Consider the following 27,500-nt stretch of genomic DNA (forward strand, 5'->3'; position numbering starts at 1 on the left):
TTCATGTGTCTTTCACTGAGGAGATGCTTCCGTCTGGCCACTCTGCCATAAAGCCCAGATGTTATAATATTATAATAGAAGTGGCAAAAATTGACTTTATTGACTAACATTTTTGTGCGATTATACTAACCCTCCTCTCTCTCCACCTCCCTTTCCCCCTCCCGCTTCCCTCTCTCTCCTTCCCCTCCCCTTCCTCTTCCCCTCGCTCTTCTCCTCCCTCCCTCCTTTCCTCCCCCCTCTCTTCATATTCCCGTCAGGAAGTGACTCATTGTTACCCAGCAACACTCGGTACCTTTGCTAGTGTTGTATAAGGTAGTGTAAAAGAGTATGCATCATTGGTGGTAAACATTTTGTTGCTGGTCAGTGCTTTGTTTTGTTTTCTGCAGCCTTTAGCACTGTATTGAATTGTATATTTGAACACTGTAGAACACAAATCACCTTCTTTGCAATTCCTGAAACCTCCGGTTTAGTAGTACTTGGGCCAAGCTTTTATGTCTCCAAATCAAATTTGCCATGCACTCTGAGGGCAGAGTAATGGCGAGATTCAGCCAAAATGGCGGCCCCTATTGATACGAGGACAGAGCTAAATTCATCCAAAATATCTTTGTTTAATGCACATTTTCTCAAAGATCGTTCCAAAATCGTCAGTTTGTCCGAGAAGAATTGGCAGAAGGTTCAGCTCTGGACTGTTCTGTTTGACTCATCAGCTTCATATGGTTGCCATGGTGCCTGGTATTCAAAGTTCGTGAACAAAGCTGGTATAGATCGTGGTCGTTATCGCAAAGCAAGAGTTGAAAAGACCATTATCGTGTCCTTTTTCTCAAGACTACACTGGGTAAGGTGTTCTATGAACTCTCTCATTTTTAATGTCCTTTATTTTCCCCTGTCCCCTGTAGGGATTGTCAGTTCTGATGGTTTCAAGAAGCCAAGGCAAGTGACTAGTCATAACACGAGGTTCGCCAGGCAACCATTCAGCCAGGCCGTCAGTCGCACCCAGTTGCAACAGGCAGCCGCTCAACATGCACAGGTCTGTGAGCGTTGCGGTGTGTATGTACTAGGAGCAGGGTGACCAAATTGGTGCAGGCAGGAAACACCTTCCCAGAATGTGGCTGAACCACAAAGGGCTTACCAGGTTGTCACGGTAATCAATAATCACATGACGTGCAAATGCTATAACCCACCAAAGCAATAAGAGCCCACAAAATGCTACACCCAGAGTTACTCTCTCCAGTGTACGTATATGGGAGTTGTATTTGTGCTGCTTTTTTGTGGTTTAAAAACTGTCTCTTTACCCTGGATTTTGTGTGGCTGATAGGCTCAGCAGGGGAAGATTGGACCTGATGGACGAGAGATGTTAACGCAAGCATCTCCAGCATATAGCCTCATTGCTACACCCTCTCCTGCACCAGGTTCGTATGATATCCCCACACAGAGCCACCGAGATATCCCCTCTTTGTATGATATCCCCTCTTTGTATGATATCCCCTCTTTGTATGATATCCCCTCTTTGTATGATATCCCCTCTTTGTATGATATCCCCTCTTTGTATGATATCCCCTCTTTGTATGATATCCCCTCTTTGTATGATATCCCCTCTTCTCTTGAAGCCACCGAGATTTCCTCTCATTCAGATAAATTAAGTAGGTACCAACACCCCCAACAACAAAATAATGCAAGAAAGATGTAACGAACACAAAACTGACTTTTGTTTGAATAATCTGGTGGACGTCTGGTTTATGGCCATAAATGCAGTCGCAATTTCATAATGCCTCACCTGGTGCAGCTTTGTTGGATTTTGTTATATTAATTTTTAATGATCGGAGAGTTGGTTGCTATGGCTTTTGGAAGACTTTGGTTTTCATGAATATGCATTTGATGTGATTTTCAGAATACCAAGTTAAATGAGGTATTTTTCATTTGCTTCCTCATGCCAGGTGTTTCGGAATCTCCACTGATGACATGGGGTGAGATGGAGGGAACACCATTTGCTTTGGACAGCCCCCACCAAGACCGCACGCCTGGCCCTGCCTTTAAAGTACTTTGTTTGTTTATATTTTTAACCGTCTGAAGCTGAGGTTGTTGGCATGAACAACCCAAGTGGAAACTCTTCAGTTAACATTAAGATTACTTTTTTGTCGTTTGACATTTCCCTGCAAATCTTTTTGTCCCATTTGTAGATCCCAGCCCAAGGAAGGAGAGAGGTGTTGGGGTTGAAAATGGCGACCGAAGCCGCAGCGAAGCAGAGAGCCCGCAAGCAGGCAGCATTGCAGCAAGTGTCACGAGCTCTCACAAGGTGTGAATTTCGTGAATGACTGTCAAAAAAATTACTGCAGCTGAATGTTTCTTCATGCGGTCAACGACGAAACTGCAAATGGTGAATCTGCGAATGTCATGGGTGGAAACCCTTACATCATTGCCTCATTCTGCTTTGAACTCATACTCTATAGTTTTATTCCAAACAGCATCATTCCAATCACAAATTAATACTACTACTAGCGTGACTCGGCGCACTCCGCGCGCCTCTCCACACATCGTTTCAGAGGGGTAGGCATCTTTGACCATTTCGGTGTCTTTTGGGTCTTCATGGTGTTTTGGGTCTTCAGGGCCATTTGGGTCTTCAGGGTCTTTTGGATCCGCTGGGCCTTTACGGGTATTTTGGGTCTTTGAGGTGTTTTTGTGTCTCCAGGGTCTTTGGTGTCTTCAGAGGCTTTTGTGTCTGCGGGGTCTTCAGGGGCTTTTTGGGTCTTCGGGGTATTTTGGGTCTTCGGGGTATTTTTGGGTCTTCGGGGTGCTTTGGGTCTTCGGGGTGCTTTGGGTCTTCGGGGTGCTTTGGGTCTTCGGGGTGCTTTGGGTCTTCGGGGTGCTTTGGGTCTTCGGGGTGCTTTGGGTCTTCGGGGTGCTTTGGGTCTTCGGGGTGCTTTGGGTCTTCGGGGTGCTTTGGGTCTTTGGGGTGCTTTGGGTCTTATGGGTGCTATGGGTCTTCGGGGTGCTTTGGGTCTTCGGGATGCTTTGGGGTGCTTTGGGTCTTCGGGGTGCTTTGGGTCTTCGGGGTGTTTGGGGTGTTCGGAGGGTGTTTTGGGTGTTCGGAGGGTGTTTTGGGTGTTCGGAGGGTGTTTTGGGTGTTCGGGGTGTTTTGGGTCTTCGGGGTGTTTTGGGTCTTCGGGGTGTTTTGGGTCTTCGGGGTGTTTTGCGTCTTCGGGGTGTTTTGGGTCTTCGGTGCGTTTTGGGTCTTCGGGGCGTTTTGGGTCGGTTTGGGTCTTCGGGGCAAGTATGTTGATCGGTTGGTTTGTCTGTCTGTCTGTCTGTCTGTCTGTTTGTCTGTTTGTTCGCAGTACTGCGTCCACACCGTTGCACATAGAATCACCAAACTTTACACACATTTGTCTTGCCCTGGAATAGACTGTGCCCAATTTTTAACTCTCTCGGCCCAAGGCCTCCATTATGACGTCATAATTTGATAATTCGACAAGTACAAAACTTCATCCAATCAAGATGCAATTTCTTGAGCGACATGATGGCATAAACTGGTGGAGAAAAAAAATAATGATGATGTCATCGGTCACGTGGTTTGGCCGCCATCTTGGAAAAACCGAAAAACTTTGCACCTCTATATCTTCAAAAGTGCTGAATAGAAAAAATTGAGAAATGGCTCATTGTAAAGAACTCTTCATGGGGAATAAAATATGTTAATGGTGATGTCATAGGTGCCTCCATTATGACGTCATAATTCGACAAGTACAAAACTTCATCCGATTAAGATGAAATTTCTTGAGCACCATGTCGGCATAAACTGGTGGAGAAATTTTTTTAATGATGATGTCATCGGTCACGTGGCTAGGCCGCCATCTTGGAAAAACGGAAAAACGGAAAAACTTTGCATCTCTATATCTCCGAAAGTGCTGAATAGAAAAAATTGCGACATGGCTCATTGTAAAGAACACTCCATGGGGAATAAAATATGTTAATGGTGATGTCATAGGTGCCTCCATTATGACGTCATAATTCGACAAGTCCAAAACTTCATCCGATCAAGATGAAATTTCTTGAGCATCATCAAGGAATAAATTAGTTTAGAAAACAAATAATGATGTCATCGGTCACGTGGTTCGGCCGCCATATTTGTCCAAAATGGCCAATAAAAAAGTACATTCCGGCAAGTCCTCGGTCTCTGACCGATTTTTCATTTGTCTGTCTGTTTGTTTGTCACCGGCCTGCAGGTCACAATTTTCAACCGATCTTCACGAATCTTCACCAAATGGTAGAGATGGTCAAAAGCAAGAAGCCTATTGTTTTTGGTGTCAAAAGGTAAAAAGGTCAACATAGGCCAAAGGTCACCAACTTTCCTAAATTTCTAAAATCCTCAATTTTCATCCGCTTGACCTGAAATTTGAAGAGGACTTGCATATCTGGTCACTGAATTCAACCACCAAGTATTTTTGAGGTCAACATGGGCCAAAAGGTCAACATAGGCCGATATTTCTGAAATCCACAATTTTCATCCGATTGACTTGAAATTTGAAGAGGACTTGCATATCTGGTCACTGAATTCAACCACCAAGTATTTTTAAGGTCAACATAGGCCAAAAGGTCAACATAGGCCTAATTTCTAAAATCCTCAATTTTCATCCGATTGACTTGAAATTTGAAGAGGACTTGTGTATCTGGTCACTGAATTCAACCACCAAGTATATTTGAGGTCAACCTAGGCCAAAAGGTCAACATAGGCCACATTTTTCATATCCTCAATTTTCATCCAATTGACTTGAAATTTGAAGAGGACTTGCATATCTGGTCACTGCATTCAACCACGTATTATATTTTAGGTAAACATAGGCCAAAAGGTCAACATAGGCCGAATTTCTAAAATCACAAATTTTCATTTGATTGACTTGAACTTCTAAGAGGATTTACATATATGGTCACTGAATTCAACCACCAACTATTTTTGAGGTCAACATCGGCCAAAAGGTCAAGATCGGCCAAGTTTTTAAAATCCTCAATTTACATCCGATTGACTTGAAAATTAAACAGCATTTGCACATTGTGTCACTGAATTGGGAAACCAACTATTCTTGAGGTCAAAAGGTCAAAGGTCAACTCAAGGTCAAACTTCTAAAATAATCATTTTTCATCTGAAAAATCGTCACTTTTCATCCTGTTGACCCGAACTTTGATCAATATCGCAATTTTTAATCTCCATGAAATGGACAATTTGCTGTATCAATGGAAAACTTTGGGGTGGGGGGCGGATTTTGCAAGTATCATGCTCCGCATGACGTCTTCTTGTTTATTTATTTTTCTTCCAATTAACATGTTTGACAAGCCTTTCACCATTCCTTTGTCATGCTTGCTGGCATATAGATGGGAGTTCGCAAGCAAGTTGAGGCTGTCTGGGGTCCTCACGTACTTCCTCTTCAGGCTTTTAGTTCCTTCATGCCATTCTCCACCTCCATCTGCTATGTCCTCTCCCATTCCACATCTCGAGCTCCAACAACTACTCATAGCTCATTACTGTGCGTGCCTTCCCTTGTATAGCCATGTGTGGAACGGAGTCATCGACACCGCCTTATATGGTTCGACTCCCTTCGCATGTAGCAACGACTTCCACTGGCTCCATGCTGGTGGGGCCATGCCCAACTTGCATGAAGGACCTGTGGCTTATAAATAATTAGTTGGTCTTGCGTGGTCAGGTGACACCGTCACAGGTGTCACAGGTCAGGTCAGGTGACACACAGGTCAGGTCAGGTGACACAGGTCAGGTCAGGTCACAGGTCAGGTGACACACACATCGGGTGACACCGTCACAATTTCGGTCTTCGAGGCCGGCCGATAGGCACAGTGTGACCGGAAGGGACGAGGTTCTCCTGACCACGTGGCCCTTGACTTGGTTTGTCCGCACAATGTGGGCGCTTTCAGGATGAACTTTAGCCGGGGAGCGTTTGGGCGCCCCAGTCTGATACTGCCGCCCACGCGCAGAACAACTTGTGAGTGCACGTGGGTCCCGGCGGTCCCACTGGCCTAGCGCTACCATGTTTAGACAGCGAACTCCGTCCCCGGGCACCGGCACCTACTCCCGGAAGTTTGAGAGATCAGCAGTGCCGGGCACGGTAGGACACCCGCGGAGCCCCGGCGGACCGGGGACGCGCGAGCCTACACGTTAGCGTGCTACGGCGGAATCAACAGCTCCGGCCACGGCCGGGCCGATACTCGGCCCGGTCGCCCGGAAATGAACTGGTTCGACGCCCGCGCTAGAGAGGTCGCGGGCGACTGAGATATATTAACAAATAATTAATTAATTTGAGACGTCCGATTTCTAGTGTTTGGAAATTTGGAAGAGCTTGACCCTAGCCTTTCCCTTGCGAGGGCAAGGAGGAACTTAACACTTGACACTTAAGCTTAGTTTGAAGTACACCCTGCTAGCGCTCCCGGTGGGACGGCAGGGCAACCAGAAGGGACGAGGTTCTCCTGACCACGTGGCCCTCGATCTGGGAAGCGAGAGGCGTTCCATTAGTGGACGCGCCCCTCACGCCCGACTTTTGGGCGGCCCCGGCAGGCCGTTTGTTTTGACGTTCCGTGACAGGCCCCGCACCCCCACCTCCGGGCCGACCGGGCGACCGGAATGAATCCCGGTGTCCCGATCCGAACCTTCAGAGCGGGCCGGCTGGGGAGTGCCAAGCACCCCGTACCTGCACTTTCCGTCCCTGCGGTCCCAAATACCGGAACCACCCGAATACCACTTTATTCGACAAAATGAGGTGCGGCCTACAGCCTTAGAAAACTAACCCTATATAAGTCAATACCTCCAACGACACAGGCGCGCATTCGTGCCGCGTGACGTGGTGACGTCATCGCGCTTTCACCTTAAAAAGATTTATTTGATATAAATTGATATTTTGATATAAGCCTTAGAAAACCAACCCCATAGAAGTCAAATGGTCCAATAAAGGGTGATGGGAGGGTGATGGGAGGGTGATGGGAGGGTGATGGCAGGGTGATGGCAGGGTGATGGCAGGGTGATGGCAGGGTGATGGCAGGGTGATGGCAGGGTGATGGCAGGGTGATGGCATTTTATTTTCACCACTTCAAATCGACCGAATTTCACCAAATAAGATACCACACTCGCTGCACTGATGTCATTTTTACGGCAAAAGTGAAAACAGATTTTAATTTGGAAATAAAACGAAAGCGTGCACAATGGAATCATTCGTGCCGCGTGACACGGTGACGTCATCGCGTTTCCACCTTAAAATACTTATTTGATATAAGTTAATCTTTTGATATAAGCCTTAGAAAACCAACCCTATAGAAGTCAAATGGTCCAATAAAGGGTGATGGGAGGGTGATGGGAGGGTGATGGGAGGGTGATGGCAGGGTGATGGGAGGGTGATGGCAGGGTGATGGGGGAGGGTGATGGGGCCTCCCTATAGAAGTCAGTACCTCCAACGACACAGGCGCACATTCGTGCCGCGTGACGTGGTGACGTCATCACACTTTCACCTCAAAAGACCCATTTGATATAAGTTAATATTCTGATATAAGCCTTAGAAAACCTTTAAAAAGATTTCTCTGCGAAATCCTTCCTTGGCACACCTGAGCTCCTCACCACATACAAGGCTATCATCCGCAGCTCAATGGAATACTGCTCTCCCCTCTGGGCTGGTGCTCCTGCCTCACACCTAGCTCGTCTTCATGCTGTTGAAACCAAAGCGTTCAGAATCATTGGAATCTCCCGTGATGAAGCTACCTCCGAGGGCCTTTCACTTACTCACCGTAGGCAGGTTGGTGGTCTTTCTGTCTTCTACCGACTCCTCTCCGGCCTTGCTCCTCCAGCTCTCTCTGGGCTCTGTCCCCCAAATATTCCTAAAGGTCGCACAAGATCTGCCTGCAACCCTCTTATGGTTAAACTGCCAAAATCAAGACTCTCTGCTCACCTTCACTCTTTCATTCCTCTTTTCTCCCGCCTCTGGAACAAACTCCCCCACTCCCTTCAATCCCACTCCTCCCTCCAGGTCTTCAAAACAGCTGTTCACCACCATCTCTTATCTTCCCCCATCCAAAACCTTGATCTTTTCTACCCCTGCTAATTTCACCCCAAATCCTCTTTTTTGAAATACCAACTTATTTCCTGGAAGTCCTTGGTGTCCTTGTGTTTATACTTCTCCCCCCCCCCCCCCCCCTTCCCACGCCGCCTCCCCCCAAGCCCTCTCCTTCCCACACATTCCCGATGTCCCTCACAAATGTTGTATTTATGTGCTTCCCCTTCTCCCCCCATCTTGTCTCCCGCTCCCCTTTTTATATACTTTGGTTCCTTGTCTGTTTGATTTGTTTGTGTGATAAATGTTAGCTTTTTCACGAGCCTCGATTATGTATACAAAAAAAATTAAAAAAATGCGTTGCACCTCATGGGCAGTGAATGTCACCTCCCCATTCCTTGTATTTATTGTTATTTTTAAAATCACTTCTGTACACCGCCCTTGAGGCTCAGTTTGGGAGCCACCGTCTACAATTCCAATAGAAGACACATAATTACTCTTTAATGGAAAATGTTTTTGAGCTTTTTTTAATCCTCAAAAATAGACCAAAAATAGAACACACATTGATGTTCAACAATTGGCCTTCAAAACCTACCCTGGTGAAGGGGGACAGACAAACACACAAACACCCAAACTGACATTGTGTTTAATATGGTAGATGGCAATGAGCTTGCATCAAGCAAATAACAATATTTACCCGAATGTTTTTTTTTTCTTTCTCTAATTATTATTTTATCTTTCCGTAGTCCATCCAGCGGTGTGTTTGGCGGTTCGTTAACGCCAGCAATGCAACGCTTGGTTGCTCGTGCCTCGGCTCATGGCACTCCCACTGACCGGGCGCTCAGAGCAGCCTACACACCTGGCCGGACCTCATCCGGTCGTGAACAAGCTTCGCCTGCAACTCCGGTATCTTCCAACCGACCCTCACTGACGGATGGTTTGCTTGCTTTTCCTATGGTTGGTCCTCTAGCTTCTCAGCCAATCGACTCGACAGAATCCAATCTCCAGGACGGCACAAGGATCGAAGCTCTGAAACGTACAGACTCTCAGTTACAGAGGAGCAGGAAGAGGGCATCGGATTTCTTCTAAGTGCTGAGGGAGGACATCACAATATTTTGGGCAGCTGAAAAATATCATTTTAAATGATAGTGATCTATTCTTTCATTTGTGTAAGCTTAAGTGTTTGTCTTGACAGATTTACAATTTTACTCGTAGCTTTGGGAAGCGATCATCATGGCCGTAGTCATGGAAATGGCTCAATGGTACAGCGGCATCACTCAGCCAGGGTAAAAATGTGAACGGGTTAAATGTTATGAGGGATTTGGGGCATAAATGTTTTTACTGCAAGTTAAAAATTTTGACATTTCAACAAAGCTCGTTTTGGATCAAATTATTGGAAGCGTGAAACATGTTTCCAATACCTTGCTTCTTATCTGTTGTGTTATCGAATGTTTTTCTTTTTGCATTGTGAGCTGTAAATAAGCACCACTTTAATGTATCAAAGCTGTCAAAGGAAAGTCGCAAATCATTCACACATTTGCGATTATTTGATGTTAAAAAGTAAATTGTTCACAAGTGAAATCGGCATTTTGTTTCTTCTTTCGATGGTGGAAAACGAAGTTGCTATTTTAGAGTGTGCATGGGCTCTATGCAGTTCTACTGCGATACTTTTCCAGATGTAAGAGCCTTCTGGAGATGACGTAAAAGGGTCACCTGATGTTCGACGTAGGGCCAGCGACAGATTTTGGGGGCGGGGGAAATAATGGCACAATATATACTGGAATTTTGTTTCAAAGTTTTATTCAAAAAAACAGCGACGAATACATGTTTAGAGATTCAATGAAGCACTTTCAGTGGACATTTAATGGCGTCAAAGCCTAATCATGGTCCCATGAGCCTCTCACAAAATGTACATTGCGTAGGGATGACGATAAATCAATCCAATTACAGTGACATGAGAAATCATGTGTTACATGTGTGTCGACGGCATCTTGTCTGCATCCACCTGTTAGAATACACAGCTATGTAAATACAGATCATGTATCCGTCCAGTCCAATGCGGCCCCCACAATGTGCCCGTAGCCATGAAGTCTGCTGCAAAGACACAGCTGGACAGACATGAAGCAGATGGTCACACTGCCCATGTGACCGAACATTGTCCCTGTGACCGAACCGACAGACTGGTAATTTACATGGTCACAGTAAAGAAAAAAAAAGAAAAAGAAAAAAAAAGCCTGAAAAGCTGAGGATTTGCAGACATCCAAAGTTCTACACCAAGTACTGCGAAGATCTCCCTGCATCATCTCTCCCAGTAATGGGAAAGATGCTTTATAGAAACCCCAGTAATGCGAAGATTTCCCAGTAATGCTATAGTATAGAAAAGTTCATTTAAAGGGACGCCAATTTGATTCATATACCTGCAGGAAGAAGTAAATGTATTTTATTTGCTAGATGTAGGGCGCCCCTTTATATGAACTTTTCTAGAGCATTATTTGGTTCCTCCTAAGAACACAAGGGTAGTCCAGCATGCACACAATATTTTTTTGAATGTCCCTGCTTTTCTTTTGTTTGGCATTTTCTACAAACTATGTAATGTTCCTTCTTTTCTATACTTTGCCACATTGCACAAAACATATTATCGCGCGAATGAATGGTTAATACCGTGGGCTCGCGGATGGCCAAACAAACTTAAATGGAGGCGTTTATTCAATAACGACTTTGACTATACAAGCACGGAAGGAAGAGGAAGAAGCGGCAAGCTCTTACCTGTAGCGATCTCACCGGCAGCTCTGATCCTGTAGGGAATGAACTCGGAGGTAAAATGTACAAGAAAGAAACATTTATTACGGAACCCGAGAACAATGGAGCGCGAGGATAAAAACTAAACCCCCTATTGAGCGCTCTTACACACACTTCAAATACACATGATGGGAGAACGAATTAAAGGAATCGTTGTTTGCGCATCTGTGCTTATCTGTCTGGACGTGCAGCATCCGTCATCCAACGCGGCTCCGGTCGGCGCAAAGAAAGGCCTCTGTGCCCCTGCTCGCCCGCTGCCAGGCCCCGAGCCACCCGCTCGCCCCGGTCTCGTCTGCTCCAGCAGCAAGCCTCGCTCGTACGTGGCCGCCAGGGAGGAGAACCGAGGGTGCTCCAACGTCCGTCGTCAAGCAGGGAAATTCGCAGATGGCATAGGAAGAAAAGTCCAAATGGAACGAAAAGCAAGGGCAGAAGGAAGGTCTGGGAAGGGCAGACACCAAAGCGAGGGAGAGATAAAATGCCCGTGAGCGAGTCGTTTTGTCATTTGCGGTGTGACGTCAGCTCTCTCCCTCTACCAACCAGTGCCTCGCTTCTTTGTGGTCTTTCCTGCCTTCTGACATCATCGGCCCTTGCCCTCTAATCAGCGACCTGCTTCGAAGTAGTGGTTTTTGCGCCTTCCGCACTGATTAGCCAAATGTTTGTGCCTTCCGCTCTGATTGGCCGAGGTGTCAACGGTCGGTGGCCAATCAGTGTGCCGCTTCCTTCCACCTTCCTTTCACCAATCAGTGGCCAACTTCTTACCCCCAACCAATCACACGTTCTCCTGGGCGTGGCTATTGCTTGTTGGTTCTTCCAAAGTCATTGTGGCGGCGGGGAATTATTTAATGTGTGGTGCGCTAATGGGCCTATCTAATGTCTATGGGATGTATTGCCATAAGGGACACTGGGATGCTCACCGAGGGAACAACACACAAGGGAATTTTACCCATAATCCCTGTACTAATTAGCATGCCCCGCCCCCTCATGGCAGGGACAAAGATACAAGCTTAATCCGACATTCGAGCTACACACAGAACTTATTACAGGTGAGGTTCTAGATCGCGAGAGCCGGACACCTACCAATGCAGATCTTCCTGGATCTAGATATTCCTCTTCCCCTAATTCATAACAATATAAAGGGGCCTTTTCTATGCCCATGGCATTTTTCTCAGGAATATTTGGCAAGAACACTACTCCTCCTCTAGGCGTAGTATGTAAGAGGACCGCTGAGGATATGGAGCTGGATTCCCTTCCTGAATACCCCTTCTATAAAGCATCAATTTAGCATCCTTTGACTCTTGAAACTTCCTGTGTCCTGCTGGATCTCTGTGGAAGAACTGATGGGCTAATCCTGTGGCAACATGCAATCAGGAAACATGCATGTCTATACAGATGGGTCTAAAGAACCTTCTATTGGGAGAACAGCTACCGCAGTATGCAAACCTCAGGGGTTTTTTTTGTTTGTTTTTTTTGTATACAAGATCGAGGCTCATTTAAGAGCTAACATCAATCCCAAAAAAAAAAAACGGTCACACAAAACATACAATAAAGGGAGTGGGAGACAAGACGGGGAGAGAGAGGGAAGCACCCAAGTACAACAGCAGAGAACAGGGACATTGGGAGATCTGTGGGAGGGAGGGGGCTTTGGGGGAGGAGGCATGGGAAGGCGGGGTGGGAGAGGTATAAAACACATGGACACTGCTGGAACTTCCAGATAAGAAGTCGGTATTTCAAAAAAGTGGATCTGCGGTGAATTATCGGGGGTAGAAGAGATCAAGGTTTTGGATTGGGGAAGATAGAGATGGTGGTGAACAGCTGCTTTAAAGACCTGGAGGGAGGAGTGGGATTGAAGAGAGTGAGGGAGTTTGTTCCAGAGGCGGGAGAAAAGAGGAATGAAGGTGAGCAGAGAGTCTTGATTTTGGCAGTTTAACCATAAGGGGGTTGCTGGCAGATCTTGTGCGACCTGTAGGAATATTTGGGGGACAGAGCACAGAGAAAGCTGGGGGAGCAAGGCCGGAGAGGAGTCGGTGGAAGACAGAAAGACCACCTACCTGCCTGCGGTGAGTAAGGGAAAGGCCCTCAGAGTTAGCTTCATCGCGGGAGATTCCAATCATTCATCGTCGCTTTATTCTCAGGTGATGTAATCAGTTCGGTTGATGAACCATCTCTCAGGGATTTTTTTATCCACTGACCTATTTGCCGTAGTTATGGCTCTCCAATGGATCATTGAGTTTCACCCTCTCGGTGCGGTCATCCTCTCCGACTCACTTGCTGGCTGCTGCGTTAAAGGCGTTGGAATCTCTACACTTTAGGACTTGGTTTTTGAAGGTCTCCATTTGGTTAACATTGTGAATTGGAGAGTTGTAGAGTGGTCGACCTTTGCTGGATCCCCGCCAATGTGGGCATTGGGGGAATGAGGCCTTTGATCAGGCAACGAAGCAAGCCCTTAAAATCGAAAATATGAGCCAAATCCCTCTTGGTCCATCAGAAATTGTTAATCTATACTCAAGGACCGAATGGAGATAAAATGGTCATTTCTGTGGGACACCAACCAAACATGAAGGGAAGAATCTGTCACAGGGTACACCCAGGTGTGGTACTTCCAGTTAATGCTGGTAGGTGCTGTGCACTCATATTCTTCAATCGTCCCTGTAGTAGTGTAGTATCAACAGCGGGCAGTGGCCATGGCGGTGTAGTGTGAAAATGTGCTTTACTGTGACCGAAAAAATTTTTTTTTTGGCAAACCTAATGCTTCCTTGGGTACCAGGGTCAAGTTTTTCTGTGTGACGTAAATAGAGCCTCTCAGCTCTGAAAGCACCAATAAAATATAAAAACGAAGAAGAATTATTTCTACAGTTGCAAGTATTGGTAGTGGCATATATAGAACCTCACGGCTCTGAAAGCGCCGTTGTATTATAAAAAAAAAAGAAGAAGAGGAAAATGACCATTGCCACTCCCACGAGTCACAACCTTACCCATATACTGTAAAAGTATTAGTATTATCTTAGCAGTTTGTTTCTCTTTCACTTTGTTTCCACCATTTTTTCTCTCTGTTCGTGTTCCTCTATGTTTGGTTAAATACTTACCGGATATTACCGCTGCGGAATAACGCTCTTTCAAATCTACGACTTCCTTAACAACGGCAATACGGTAATGGATTGATGTGCGCGCTGCGCCTTTGTTTTGTTTTCTATTGTCCGAAATCGTCACTCTGTCCGAATCCGACCGTTACTGAGAGCTCGTTTATACCTTCTGCTCGCCCTCGTTTTGGTCTCTGTGTTTTATTAAAATGCACTTCCGTTTTGTGGTTTGGTTTGTATTTTTTCTGATGATTAAAGTTCTCCCTCTGGATGTCCGTGTGTATCACACTCAGTGAGATGGACAAAGCCACGGACAAGCTGTCGTCTGCATCAGGACACGATACGCAGACGTGCCAGGCCTCGTCCCTTGACGCTTCAGCAGCAATTTCGCGGGCGGTTCGTCAGCTTTTTCCCCTTTATTTAGGACTCGCACTCCTTGCATTGTTTACAACATGTAGGAGGAAGGGGGAGGGTGAGTGAGGATGGGCAGCGTGAGTGAGGATGGGCAGCGTGAGTGAGGAGGGGCGGGGTGAGTGAGGAGGGGCGGGGTGAGTGAGGAGGGGCAGCGTGAGTGAGGAGGGGCAGCGGGAATGAGTAGGAGCGGAGTGAGTGAGGAGGGGCAGTGTGAGTGAGGAGGGGCAGTGTGAGTGAGGAGGGGCAGTGTGAGTGAGGAGGGGCAGTGTGAGTGAGGAGGGGCAGTGTGAGTGAGGATGGGCAGGGTGAGTGTGTAGGAGCATGGTGAGTGAGTAGGGGCAGGGTGAGTGAGTAGGGGCATGGTGAGTGAGGATGGGCAGGGTGAGTGAGTAGGGGCATGGTGAGTGAGTAGGGGCATGGTGAGTGAGTAGGGGCATGGTGAGTGAGTAGGGGCATGGTGAGTGAGTAGGGGCATGGTGAGTGAGTAGGGGCATGGTGACTGAGTATGAACAGGGTGAGTGAGTGGCAGCATGAGTGAGAGGAAGAGGGTGAGAGGAGCAGGGTGAGTGAGGAGAGGCAGCGTGAGTGAGGAGAGGCAGCGTGAGTGAGGAGAGGCAGCGTGAGTGAGGAGGGGCAACGTGAGTGAGTAGGAGCAGGGTGAGTGAGTAGGGGCATGGTGAGTGAGTAGGGGCATGGTGAGTGAGGAGGGGCAACGTGAGTGAGTAGGGGCATGGTGAGCGAGTAGGGGCATGGTGAGTGAGTAGGGGCATGGTGAGTGAGTAGGGGCATGGTGAGTGAGTAGGGGCATGGTGAGTGAGTAGGGGCATGGTGACTGAGTAGGGGCATGGTGACTGAGTATGAACAGGGTGAGTGAGTGGCAGCATGAGTGAGAGGAAGAGGGTGAGAGGAGCAGGGTGAGTGAGGAGAGGCAGCGTGAGTGAGGAGAGGCAGCGTGAGTGAGGAGAGGCAGCGTGAGTGAGGAGGGGCAACGTGAGTGAGTAGGAGCAGGGTGAGTGAGGAGGGGCAGTGTGTGAGGAGGGGCAGTGTGAGTGAGGATGGGCAGTGTGAGTGAGGAGGGGCAGTGTGAGTGAGGAGGGGCAGTGTGAGTGAGGAGGGGCAGTGTGAATGAGGAGGGGCAGTGTGAATGAGGAGGGGCATGGTGAGTGAGGAGGGGCAGGGTGAGTGAGGAGGAGCAGGGTGAGTGAGGAGGGGCAGGGTGAGTGAGGAGGGGCAGTGTGAATGAGGAGGGGCAGGGTGAGTGAGGAGGGGCAGTGTGAATGAGGAGGGGCATGGTGAGTGAGGAGGGGCAGGGTGAGTGAGGAGGAGCAGGGTGAGTGAGGAGGGGCAGGGTGAGTGAGGAGGAGCAGGGTGAGTGAGGAGGAGCAGGGTGAGTGAGGAGGGGCAGGGTGAGTGAGGAAGGGGGAGTGAGTGAGTGAGGAAGGGTGAGTGAGTGAGTGTGGAAGGGGGAGTGAGTGCGTGTGGAAGGGGGAGTGAGTGCGTGTGGAAGGGGGAGTGAGTGAGTGAGGAAGGGGGAGTGAGTGAGTGTGGAATGGGGAGTGAGTGAGTGAGTGAGTAAGGGGGAGTGAGTGAGTGAGGAAGGGGGAGTGAGTGAGTGAGGAGAGGAAGGGTGCGGGCGGGGATTTTGTGTATAGTGAGCAGGATGGGTTGAGGTTTCTGTGTGTTTGGGTCCTCCTTTGTTTTTTCTTGTCTCTGTGGAGCCGGTATATACAGGCAGGCAAACTATACCTGCACAGTGACAATTATTGTAATGGGTGAGGTCACTGTCCCCTGTGGGTTCGAGCAGGAATTTGGAAGTTATCCGGTGTGCCGGTGATGGCTTGCCTAATCTTTGCGAAGGACACCGTGGGATCGTCAATGTACACCAGCAATTAGCAGACGTGACACTCAGTTTAGTGTCCATCTGAGGGATTTTGTTTTTTTTTGTATACAGGATCGAGGCTCGTGAAAGAGCTAACATTTATCACAAAAAAAAATCAAAACAGACACACAAAACATATAATAAGGGTAGCGGTAGACAAGGTGGGGAGAGAAGGGGAAGCACACAAACACAACATTTGAGAGCAGGGACATCGGGAGATGTGTGGGGGGAGGAGGCGTGGGAAGGGGCGGAGGGGTGGGAAAAGTATAAAACACAAGGACACTGCAAGGACTTCCAGGAAGGAAGTCGGTATTTCAAAAAAGTGAATCTGGGGTGAAATTAGCGGGGGTAGAAAAGATCAAGGTTTTGGATGGGGGAAGATAAGAGTTGGTGGTGAACAGCTGTTTTAAAGACCTGGAGGGAGGAGTGGGATTGGATAGAGTGAGGGAGTTTGTTCCAGAGGTGGGAGAAAAGGGGAATGAAGGAGTGAAGGAGAGCAGAGAGTCTTCATTTTGTCAGTTTAACCATAAGAGGGTTGCAGGCAGATCTTGTGCGACCTGTAGGAATATTTGGGGGACAGAGCACAGAGAGAGCTGGGGGAGAAAGTAGATTGCTTTTTTTTTTGCTTCTTAGTTATGATACGTTAACTTCAACCGTATCCTTGATACATTAGCTTAAAAAAAAAAAAGGCTGCACCCTACTCTTTACAGAACGTTGGTGCTTGCAAAGCATTTTATTGACGAGGGTTATACTAGGTGGTTTGCCATTGTCTCCCAATGTTATTTGTCTGTGCTCAACCATCTCCAAAGTCTTTGGTATGATTCGGCCGGGGTTTGAACCACTGTCCGCCCAGACTCAGAGCAGACGCTCGAACCTTTACGCCACCAAGCTTTATATACCCACTACTACATTGTTTCAATCTATGAATGATTCATTGATGGCATTTTAATATGAAGGTCAGAGAGAAAAGCAATTGTGTGTGTGTGTGTGTGTGTGTGTGTGTGTGTGTGTGTGTGTGTGTGTGTGTGTGTGTGTGTGTGTGTGTGTGTGTGTGTGTGTGTGTGTGTGTGTGTGTGTTTTGGCAGGAGAATACTACCTATGGACCAGTCATGAGTACTATGTACCATCAAGAGGAGATCAGGTCTGCTTTCTTTCTGTACCCACCCTTGTTTTCTCCTCTATTTACTCATAATCTTCACTTGTAATCTCTTCTGCGAGCCTCAACACTGTGCATAAAAATAGCAAACAAACAATGACCACGCACTTAAACTAGATGGTATTCGTAGAATACTTTCCCTAAGCAGTCAACTTGGTGCGAGCCAACTCTTCTGTTTTTGAAGGGTTTTTTTTTCTTTGATCCAATATGGCTGCCAGACCACGTCAGCGATTACATCACAAATTTATATTCTCTAATATAATTGTTGCGTGGATCACGCTGAATACATTTCAAGCTGATCAGACTAAGTGTTGTCCTTGTCGAATTATGATGTCATAATTAAAGCACCAATGACGTCATCGTTAACAACACTTATTCCCCATGCGGAGTTCTTTACAATGAGCCACGTTTCCATATTTTCCATGGAGCGGTTTTGGAGATATAGAGGTGCAGCGTTTTTCGGTTTTTCCAAGATGGCGCCTGTACCACGTGAGCTATGCCGTCATAATTATCATTAAAATATTCTAAAGGAGGAGGCGCTTCTATGGTGAAAATTTCATGTCCATCAGACCAACAGTTGCAGAAAAAAAAATTCACACTGATCGAATGAAGCGTTATACTTGTCAAATAGCCTGGTGATGGCTTAGCGGTTAGGGTGCCAGCTTGGGATCCTAGGATCCTGAGTTCGAATCCCGGTCGATCATTGAATTAACGCCAGGGGGGTTGACTCAGCCTGTCATCCTTCCAAGGTCAGCATAATTGAGTACCAGCTCACTGGAAGTTGGGGCACTGCATCAGCAGCACAAACACGCTTCCAGAAAAATGATGCAACCAGCAGCCACAGGCTGCATACGGAACAACAACAACTTGCCAAATTATGACGTCATTTTCAATTTTTCCATGGAGCGCTTTCAGAGATAGAGGTGTGAAGTTTTTCCATAATGGTGCCTGTAACACGTGACCTATGATGTCATAATTATCATTAAAATATTCTACAGGAGGGGGTTCTCCTACGGTGAAAATTTCGTGTCAATCGGACGAAAAATTGCAGAGAAAAAATAAATTTATACTGATCGGATCAAGCATTGTACTTGTTGAATTATGACGTCATAATTAAGGTATCGATGACATCATCATTAGCATAGCCTATTCGCCATGGGAAGTACTTGACAATGCACCATGTTTCAATTTTTTCCATGGAGCGGTTTCGGAGATAGAGGTGCAACGTTTTTTGATTTTTCCAAGATGGCACCTGTACCACGTGAGATGTGACAGCATAATTATCATTTAAAAATCATATAGGAGGAGGGGCACCTATGCTGAAAATCTCGTGTCCATCAGACCAAAAGTTGCAGAGATTTTTTTTTTTCATACTGATCAGATCAAGTTTTGTACTTGTCAAATTATGACGTCATAATGAAGGCATCATCATCAACATATCTTATTCACCATGGGGAGTACTTGACAATGAGCCATGTTTCAATTTTTTTCATTGAGCCATTTCGGATATTTTGAGGTGCAATGACTTTCCAGGATGGCGTCCATACGACATGATCTATGACATCATAATTAAGAATAAAAAATTATACAGGCGGAGGCGCTCCGATGGTAACATTTCGTGTCAATTGGACCCAATCGTTGCTGAGAAAATGACTTTTTGAAATGCAGACACGTACACCACACACCCACACACGCACGTAGCCGAATGCCTAACCCTGCTTTTCACTTCACGAGCACAGGGTAAAGATCTGCAATATTTTAAAACTTGCAATTTGTGATTCTTCTTTCCAATATGCAATACATTTTTGATCATTAAAAATTATTTGTGGCTATCGCAAATCCTTTATGATTGCATGTTAGGAGGTGTATTGGTACTGTTAACCCTTGTATGCCTGTGATTCGATTATGTAACAAAGTGTTTGATATACGAGGCATTTTTTCCCGTCACTTTGCTGACACATTTGATCAAAAGACTGCATGTTGTACGTCACAAACATCAATTCAAAAGATCACAAAAGATGACACTCAGGGTGTGATCACGAAGGGTGTGGCATTAATATGTGACATCTATTTTTGTAACGAGTGGGCCCGTTGGTCCCGAACTCAGTGGTATCTTTTAACTTTACAATCATATGCAGTGCCTTCAGAAAGTATTCAGTAGGTTGTTTTGCAGCCTGAATTAAAAGTGGATAAAACCGAAAAGGTTTGTCACTGATCGACACATAATATCCCATATTGTCAAAGTGGAATTATTTTTTAGAAAACCTTACAAAATAATTAAAAACGAAATGCAGAAATATCTTATTTACATAAGTATTGTCGTGCGAAGCCTCCGGTTTATACCAGAGGCTCGCGGATGGACCGAAAACGGCTTTAATTGAGACGACGGCCAAACACGGACTCAACTATGGACGCGGGAGGAAGAAGGAAAGTGGGAGCTGTGGGAAAAAGCTTACCTGGATCGCGCCGACTGCAGCTTCGATCCTGCAAGGAAATTAATTCAAACGAACGACCAAAGTAAAATGTACAAAAATAGAGATTTATTCCACGGAACCCGATACAAAGAACGCGACGGTAATAAAATAAACTAAATCGGGATCCCACACACCAGACCTCAAATACAAACAGGGGAAAGAATCACCAAAAGAAAAACGTTCGTTATGTTTGGGGGAAATGGGTAATGGCCTTATCTGGTCTTGTCGTCTTGTCCGTCCAACGCGGCTCCAAGCTCCTGCCGGCTCCGAGCACCACCCAGGCCTCGCTCCAAGCAACCACGAGGTCCGTGCACCGAAGGTCCAACGCAGGGCTGCACGAGGCAAGCGAACTCCACTGGGGCTCGGACTCAACTCAGGCTGCCGGCCGGGACTAAAGCTGCTGAAGCTGTAACCCTCCACTCGACCAGGGACAGGACTGCGAACGGCGCTTAGTGTTCGCGCTGCTACTCACAAGCCAACTCGACCAGGGCCAAGACTGCGAGCCAACTCAACCAGGGACAGGACGCTTCTCAACTCGGGATCGCACCGGGACTGCCAGGGCCAGGAATCTGCGCGCAGAGTTCGGCGCGCTCTTTTTATAACCTCTGGCGGTGACGTCAGCCTCGGCGCGCTACCAACCAGCGACTTCCACCGAACCTTCCAGCTTCGTGCCTCTCGCACTCGTTGGCTGGAGGTTCGCGCCTAGCGCGCTGACCAATCACAGGACTGTAGCGTGGTGATAGCTCGTGCGTGTAGCGTGCTGCGCGGGGCCCAGCGGAGATGAAGCTGGCCGCGGTCCATGCGGCGGCACCCCGAGCCGGCCCCCTTGCCTGTTTGTCTTCCAAAGTCATGTCAGGGAAGGGAATCATTTAGTGTTGCAATAAAGAGCCTAACTAAGTGTTTAAATGGGTGCATTGCCAAAAGGGACAAAAGTTTGGCTACCAGGTGTGACACACAGGGGCGTTATCTTTTAATCACTATACTACTTAACACCCGAACATCCTGGTATGTTCACAGGTATACTCTTACCCGACAAAACGCCTACACATGAAACTTATTACAGGGCAGATTCCTTACCGTGACAGACGAAGCACGTTACCTATTCAGATCTATCTGGCTCTACATATTGCTACCCTCCTGACATAACAGTATTCAACCCCCTGAGTCAATACTTCATAGAATCATCTTTGGCAGTGAATCCAGCTTTGAGTCTTTTTGGGTATGTCTGTATCAGCTTTGCACATCTCGATTTGGGGAGTTTCTCCCATTCTTCCTTGCACATTTGCTCAAGCTCTGTCAAGTTGTATGGGGAGCGTCGGTGAAGAGCAATCTTAAAGTCTTGCCACAGATTCTCAATGGGATCCAAGTCTGGGCTTTGAATGGGCCACTCAACGTCTTTCACGTTCTTGTTCTGAAGCCATTCCAGTGTTACTTTGGCTGTATGATTGGGGTCATTGTCTTGTTGGAACATAAATCTTCACTTCAGTCTCAGGTCATTTGCACTCTGAAGCAGGTTCCCCTCAAGGATTTCCCTGTATTTGGCTCCATTCATTGTTCCCTCTATCCTTGCAAGTTTCCCAGTCCCTGCCACTGAAAAGCATCCCCATAGCATGATGCTGCCTTGACCACGTTTCACGGTAGGGATGGTGTTAGATGGGTGATGAGATGTGCTTGATTTCTTCCAGACATAGTGCTTTGCATTCAGGCCAAGAGTTCAATTTTCATGTCATCTGACCACAGAATCTTTTGCCTCATGCTCTCCGAGTCTTTCACGTGCCTTTTTGCAAATTCCAGGTGTGCTGTCATGTGCCTTTTTCTCAGGAGTGGCTTCCGTCTGGCCACTCTTCCATAAAGCCTCGATTTGTGAAGTGCTGCAGAGACTTGTGTCCTTCGGACACTGGTGTGCATCTTAGCTAAGGAACTCTGTTGTTCAGAGTTCAAACAGCTGTTCACCACCATCTCTTATCTTCCCCCATCGAAAACCTTGATCTTTTCTACCCCCGGTAATTCACCCCAGAGTCCTTGCAGTGTTCATATGTTTTAATCCTCTCCCACCTCCCCCCAAGTCCTCCCGATGTCCCTGCTCTCAAATGTTGTGTTTGTGTCCTTCCCCCTCTCTTTTGTGTCCTTCCCCCTCTCTCCCCATCTTGTCTACCGCTCCCCTTGTTTTTTGTGTTTTGTGTGTCGGTTTGTCTTTTTGTGTGATTAATGTTAGCTCTTTCACGAGCCTCGATCTTGTATACAAAAAAAAAAAAACTCTGTAGTTCTGACAGAGAGGTCATTGGGTTCTTGGTCACCTCCCTGATCACCGTCATTCTTGCTCGGTTACTCAGTTTGGTCGGACGACGAGCTCTATGAAGAGTCTGGGTAGTTCCATGTTCTCTTCCATTTCCTAATGATGGAGCTCACTGTGCTCTTGGGAACTTTCTACACTCTAGAAATTGTTTTATACTCTTCCACAGATCTATGCCTCCTCACTATTCTATCTTGGAGGTCTATGGACAGTTCCTTGGACTTAATGGTAGAGTTTCTGCTCTGACATTCACTGTCAACTGTGGGACCTTATATAGAAAGGTGTGTTTCTTTCTAAATCATGTCCAATCGATTGTATTGGCCACAGGTGGACTCCAATGAAGTTGTAGAAACATCTCATGGATGATTAAAGAAAATTTGATGCACCTGAGCTCAATTTGGTGTGTCATAGCAAAATAGCAAAGGGGTTGAATACTTAAGGACTCAAGACATTTCAGCTTTTCATTTTTCATTATTTTGTAAAAAATTCTAAAAAAAAAACAATTCCACTGATATTATGGGGTATTATGTGTCGATCATTTACAAAAAAATCTAAAGTTAATCCATTTAAAATTCAGGCTGTAACACAACAAAATGTGAAAAAAGTCAAGGGGTGTGAATACTTCACCTTTATGGTTCTTTATCCTCATTGTCATACAGTTGATACTTTCATTGAAGGTAGTTTTCATTGAAATGGTCATTTGTGTTTCTTGCTTCTCCTCTTCCTGTTTCTCTTTAGTGAGGAAGAGAAGACTCCATTTGATCGGTGCCAAGATGGAGACGTTCAGTGGTTGCAAAGGGAACTAAAGACCGGCTCTGTTTCTCCTGAGTTAGCCGATAGTGAAGGCCGAACCCTTCTGCACTGGGCCTGTGATCGAGGACAAACTTCAACAGCCGTTATGTTGCTGCAGAACGGGGCACTACCAAATTGTCAGGTGAGGGAACGTTTGGTGGACATACCCCGATAGAGTAGCCTACGTAATAAGAGAGTAAATCATCCTACATCATACATTCTGAGTTTAAAATATTGCCCCTGCAATTGTCAAGAACTGTTCTTCTTCCTATCCTATCCTATCCTGTCCTCTTTCCTCGCTCTTCCCCATGTCTTTTCCTTATATGGTCTTATACTTTCATCTGAGAAAATAACTGCTGATCAGTCAGCCTTTTCCCCATCATAAACAAAGCGATAGAATCTTTATTATTCCTGCAAACCTCAGGGTCTCTCTCTCTCTCTCTCTCTCTCTCTCTCTCTCTCACTCTCACTCTCACTCTCACTCTCTAACTCTCTCTAACTCTCTCCAACTCTCTCTCTCTCCAACTCTCTCTCTCTCCAACTCTCTCTCTCTCCAACTCTCTCTCTCTCCAACTCTCTCTCTCTCCAACTCTCTCTCTCTCCAACTCTCTCTCTCTCCAACTCTCTCTCTCTCTCTCTCCAACTCTCTCTCTCTCTCTCTCTCTCCAACTCTCTCTCTCTCTCTCTCTCTCTCCAACTCTCTCTCTCTCTCTCCAACTCTCTCTCTCTCTCTCTCCAACTCTCTCTCTCTCTCTCTCCAACTCTCTCTCTCTCTCTCCAACTCTCTCTCTCTCTCTCTCCAACTCTCTCTCTCTCTCTCTCTCTCTCTCCAACTCTCCAACTCTCCTCCAACTCTCCAATCACCGATCATCAATTTAGCTTCCACCCCGACTATTCCACCTTGGAGGTGTTGGTTCTTTAACCCCAAAAATGCATCGATGCACTGAATCTCAAGATCGGGTCATCTGCCACTATACATCGAGCTAAAATATCGTCTGGCACACCCAGCCTTCCTGTCGAAGCTTTTTTGTGAATGGTATTCAGGGCCCCCTCCTAGAAAGGTTGTCAGATTCTATTTTTTCTGCGAGTGGAAAGACAGGTTTTCACCCTGATCGAATTTGGTATCGAGGTCTCGCTCTTGTGCCTGGTGTTTTGCAAGGCAGTGTTTTTGGACTCATCGTTTACATCAGTGACCTTTTTGCTACCCTGGTTAATCAATCATCTGTACAATTGTGATGATTATTCTACCATGTGTAGAACAGTTGACCACACTTCTGAGGTGCAGGCTGCAGATCTGGACAGGATAAGTTGTTACGTGTCTTTCAATGCAGGACCGTCCCAGGCTCTCACTCCGCTAGATTTGGCCTTTCATACCCAAGCCCAATGTATTTATCAGGCCAACCCTTCAAAGAGGTGTTCCTGGATCTCTTCAGGATGTTGGAAATGACCATTTGGCCCTTTGTCCAATTCCACCTTCCACCAACCCAAAAGGTACTCTGACAACAAAATAAAATGGATGAAAGGCTCTCATCAGTCGAGCATGCAGGAATGCAGAATAGAGTTTGCGTTTAAGGAGGGGTGTGAGAGAGACTTTATTGATTGTAAGTGATTATGCAAATAGCATGCACTAATACGGGACTTTCAACACGACATGAATGCTAATGTGGCCTTTCATGTATGCACTGTGCGTTTCCAGTGACTTGCTTCTACGAACTGGGGAACTTTTAATCGGCCATTGCTTGCATGAAATCTGTAAGTCAAATAGTCTTGGCATAATTTTCAGCATTTAAACGAAAGAGTGGCAACTCCAAAATGGTTGCCCATAATTATTGTGTTCCTGGAAGCAAATCGGACTCGTGAAAATAATAGTAAATACGAGGAATATCCGTGGATGAGACGTGTCGAGTTCCTACCACTTCCTGTTAATTCAAGCGAGCGGCAACACAAACAGACACGTACAGACACACAGACAGGTGGTTGTGAGGGGTGGACAGACACAAAGACAAACAGACACATTCAGACAGGCAGCCAGACACGTGCAGACAGACAGACACTCGCATGCAGACTAACAGAGACATGCACAGACAGACAGATGTGTCTACAGACTCATCTCATTTTAGCAAAAGATCCAGAAATCTAGCATAATTTCTCTTGTGGCCCCAAAACCAAATAAAAATATATTTATAACAGCCCTCATAGCTTTCAAACATGATTAATTGTAAATATAATCATTTTAAAAGTTGATTTTACACTTGCCTGTGCACTAGCCCCAGATATGACCTCATCACTGTTAAGAAGCACCCAAACCAGATACGGTGTCTTCCTCAGGGAAGTCTTTCCAATTACAGACGTCCATTAAATAAATAAGCAAGCCTGCCTTGTTCACACGAGACACTCCTACAACGTTCAAAGTCCACTCACAGTGCAGGGATGATCAGAAGTTTGGGTAGAACGCACCTGTCTACGATCCTTTGGGCCTTGCAGTAGTCAATATCTTTGGGATTTTACAGTACGGAAAGCCGCAAGAACTCAGCCCTTTAGGTTATCTGAGAAAGTTATCTTACTCTTTCGTTGTGCTGAGGCACACCCCGTTCTCTCAGGTACTTTTCCAAGTATTTTCGGTTTCTGTTGGAAGTTTTGTGAGCCATTTTAGGTAACAATCCTTATCTCACGCGTATAATATACGTCAACAGGCTCCGATAAACATTGCTGCTACGTGGTTCTGCGCATGCACTTAGAGCATTCTGCGGCGGATTACATCATTTTGAAAGTCCCGTATTAACATTCACTTGGAGACATAACCAAGAATCATTCTTAAAAGGAAATGGGCAACTTAATGAATCCATTTGGTGCAAGGAACATTCGGCAGTGTTTGAACGCTCGCCTCGAAAGCTTATTTCAAATTGGATTTGAGGTGTGTATGACATTACTGATAATAAACGTACCTGTGTGATGGGCACCACAAGCACTGTGCATGCAACTTCTCAGCCTTTGGCCATTAAACGAATCGTAGTGGTAGTAGTAGTAGTAGTAGTAGTAGTAGAAGTAGTAATAGTAGTGGTAGTAGTAGTAGTAGTAGTAGTAGTCGTAGTAGTAGCGGTAGTAGTAATAGTAGTAGTTGTAATAATAGTAGTAGTAGTAGTAATGGTAGTAGTAATAGTGGTAGTAATAGTTGTAGTAGTAGTAGTAGTAGTGGTAGTAGTGGTAGTGTCAGCCAGTCATGTTCAGTAACTAACTACTTTCTTTTCTTTCCTTTCCCACCCCAAGGATAACGAAGGTTTAACTCCTCTGCATTATGGTATGTCCCCATAACAATCGGTTGTTGTTGTATTTTTCCCTCCAATCCTGATCTCTTCTTTATGACAAAGTACAAGTTCTCTAAAGCTACCACCCTCCAGCCAGTTATGTTATATTATCAAACTTAGGGGAAGTAATAAATGTTTTACAAAGGATCAGTTGTTTTGGACAAAACATGGTTTCCAATACAACAACTCAACAGGCATTTTAAGGCCATTTTCCCTGCTAGAGCGGGGGTTAGCCTTGCGGTCCCCATGACAATCTTCTCCATTTTGCCCTATTTTCTGCATCTCCCCTTGTTAACCCCCTTGCCCGCATTTCTTCTTCCGCCACCTTTAGCCAAGTCTTTCTCGGTCTTCCCCGTCCTCCACTTCCTTCTACATTCATTTCCATCACTCTTCTCAACCAGTCACTTTCATCCTTCCTCAACACATGACCAACCTGTTCCTCTTCACAGCATCCATCACAGGCTCTATTCCCATCATCTTTCGCAATTCATCATTTGTCTTCCTCTCTCTCAACGATACTCCGCACATCCACCGAACCATTCGCATTTCCACCCTTGCCAGCCTTCGTTGCTGCTCTACGTTAATTACCCATGTCTCGCTCCCATAAATCATAACACTTCTCACACATGCAGCAAACACCTTTCCCTTCAGCTTCAACAACACCCCCCTCCTCGTCAGCACACCACTCAGTTCCCGAAACTTTTTCCATGCACATCTCACTCTAGCAACCGTTGCCGAGTCTGATCCACCTTCTCCATTCAGCATGTCTCCTAGGTAGCAAAATGTTTCCACACCTTCCAGCTTCATGCCGTCTCCAAGATCCAACTCAACATTTCCTCCATCTGCAGCTCCCTCTGTGCACACCTTACACTTGAATGTAGCTGCCACACTGGTTAATGACCCTCTCAAACCACTACATTTTTGATGAACCCATTCAGCGCACATTATACATTGAATGGAGTTCACCCCAACACCCTTCCTGCACACAGCACACAGCCACTTCCCAGTACTTTCCAATAAAGAAAAATAAATGATATCACGTTTCGAAGAACCTCAGCTGGACCAAAATGGTGGGCTCAGTTATTTATTTATATTTCCTTCCTCACTAATTATTTGTTTCATCGGTTTCCTTTTACATGGTGGTCATAAAGCCTCACAAAAGCGATCTAATAATTATGCAAATTGTCGTATTTTAACACGCCACAAATTAATTGAGAGATACCTTTGTCACCAGGTGGCTTGCATCCTGGGAATAAATTTTATTCAGCTGAAAATAGG

General features: G+C 46.1%; 3 protein-coding genes across 9 annotated transcripts in view; 2 read left to right on the plus strand and 1 right to left on the minus strand.

Annotated features, from left to right (window-relative positions):
• Nucleotides 1–9,614, plus strand: part of ESS2 (ess-2 spliceosome associated protein) — a 48,492-nt gene extending 38,878 nt beyond the window's left edge. For all 6 annotated transcript variants that reach the window (XM_078780838.1, XM_078780839.1, XM_078780837.1 and 3 more), the window contains exons 8-12: nucleotides 897–1,027; nucleotides 1,316–1,409; nucleotides 1,935–2,035; nucleotides 2,178–2,293; nucleotides 8,780–9,614. In XM_078780838.1, the coding sequence (XP_078636964.1) occupies nucleotides 897–1,027; nucleotides 1,316–1,409; nucleotides 1,935–2,035; nucleotides 2,178–2,293; nucleotides 8,780–9,122 (785 nt within the window). In that variant the 3' untranslated portion in view covers nucleotides 9,123–9,614. The remainder of the gene's footprint in view (nucleotides 1–896; nucleotides 1,028–1,315; nucleotides 1,410–1,934; nucleotides 2,036–2,177; nucleotides 2,294–8,779) is intronic.
• The window catches only part of LOC144892693 (protein FAM200C-like), a 1,175,895-nt gene that overhangs the window by 1,103,887 nt on the left and 44,508 nt on the right, over nucleotides 1–27,500 (minus strand). The window lies entirely within an intron of this gene.
• Nucleotides 14,048–26,488, plus strand: LOC137428959 (acyl-CoA-binding domain-containing protein 6). 2 transcript variants are annotated; one of them, XR_013623909.1, is made up of 4 exons: nucleotides 14,048–14,305; nucleotides 17,288–17,343; nucleotides 22,864–23,059; nucleotides 24,249–26,172. XR_013623909.1 is itself a non-coding variant. In XM_068118877.2 (4 exons), the coding sequence occupies exons 1-4, from the start codon at nucleotides 14,180–14,182 to the stop codon at nucleotides 26,227–26,229; spliced, it is 423 nt and encodes a 140-aa protein (XP_067974978.2). In that variant the 5' UTR covers nucleotides 14,048–14,179; the 3' UTR covers nucleotides 26,230–26,488. The 2 variants fall into 2 exon arrangements, 1 of the variants encoding a protein (XP_067974978.2); XM_068118877.2 differs by lacking the exon at nucleotides 24,249–26,172 and adding an exon at nucleotides 26,185–26,488.

Source organism: Myxine glutinosa, chromosome 6 (assembly GCF_964187855.1).
Source record: "Myxine glutinosa chromosome 6, kmMyxGlut1.1, whole genome shotgun sequence".
NCBI lineage: Eukaryota > Metazoa > Chordata > Myxini > Myxiniformes > Myxinidae > Myxine > Myxine glutinosa.

Coding starts and splice junctions, on each gene's coding strand:
- LOC137428959 (XM_068118877.2), top strand. CDS start 14,180: ATGTCCGTGTGTATCACACTCAGTGAGATGGACAAAGCCACGGACAAG. Junction 14,306..17,287: donor CAGCAGCAATTTCGCGGGCG/GTTCGTCAGCTT, acceptor GTGTTTTGGCAG/GAGAATACTACCTATGGACC. Junction 23,060..26,184: donor GGGCACTACCAAATTGTCAG/GTGAGGGAACGT, acceptor TCCCACCCCAAG/GATAACGAAGGTTTAACTCC.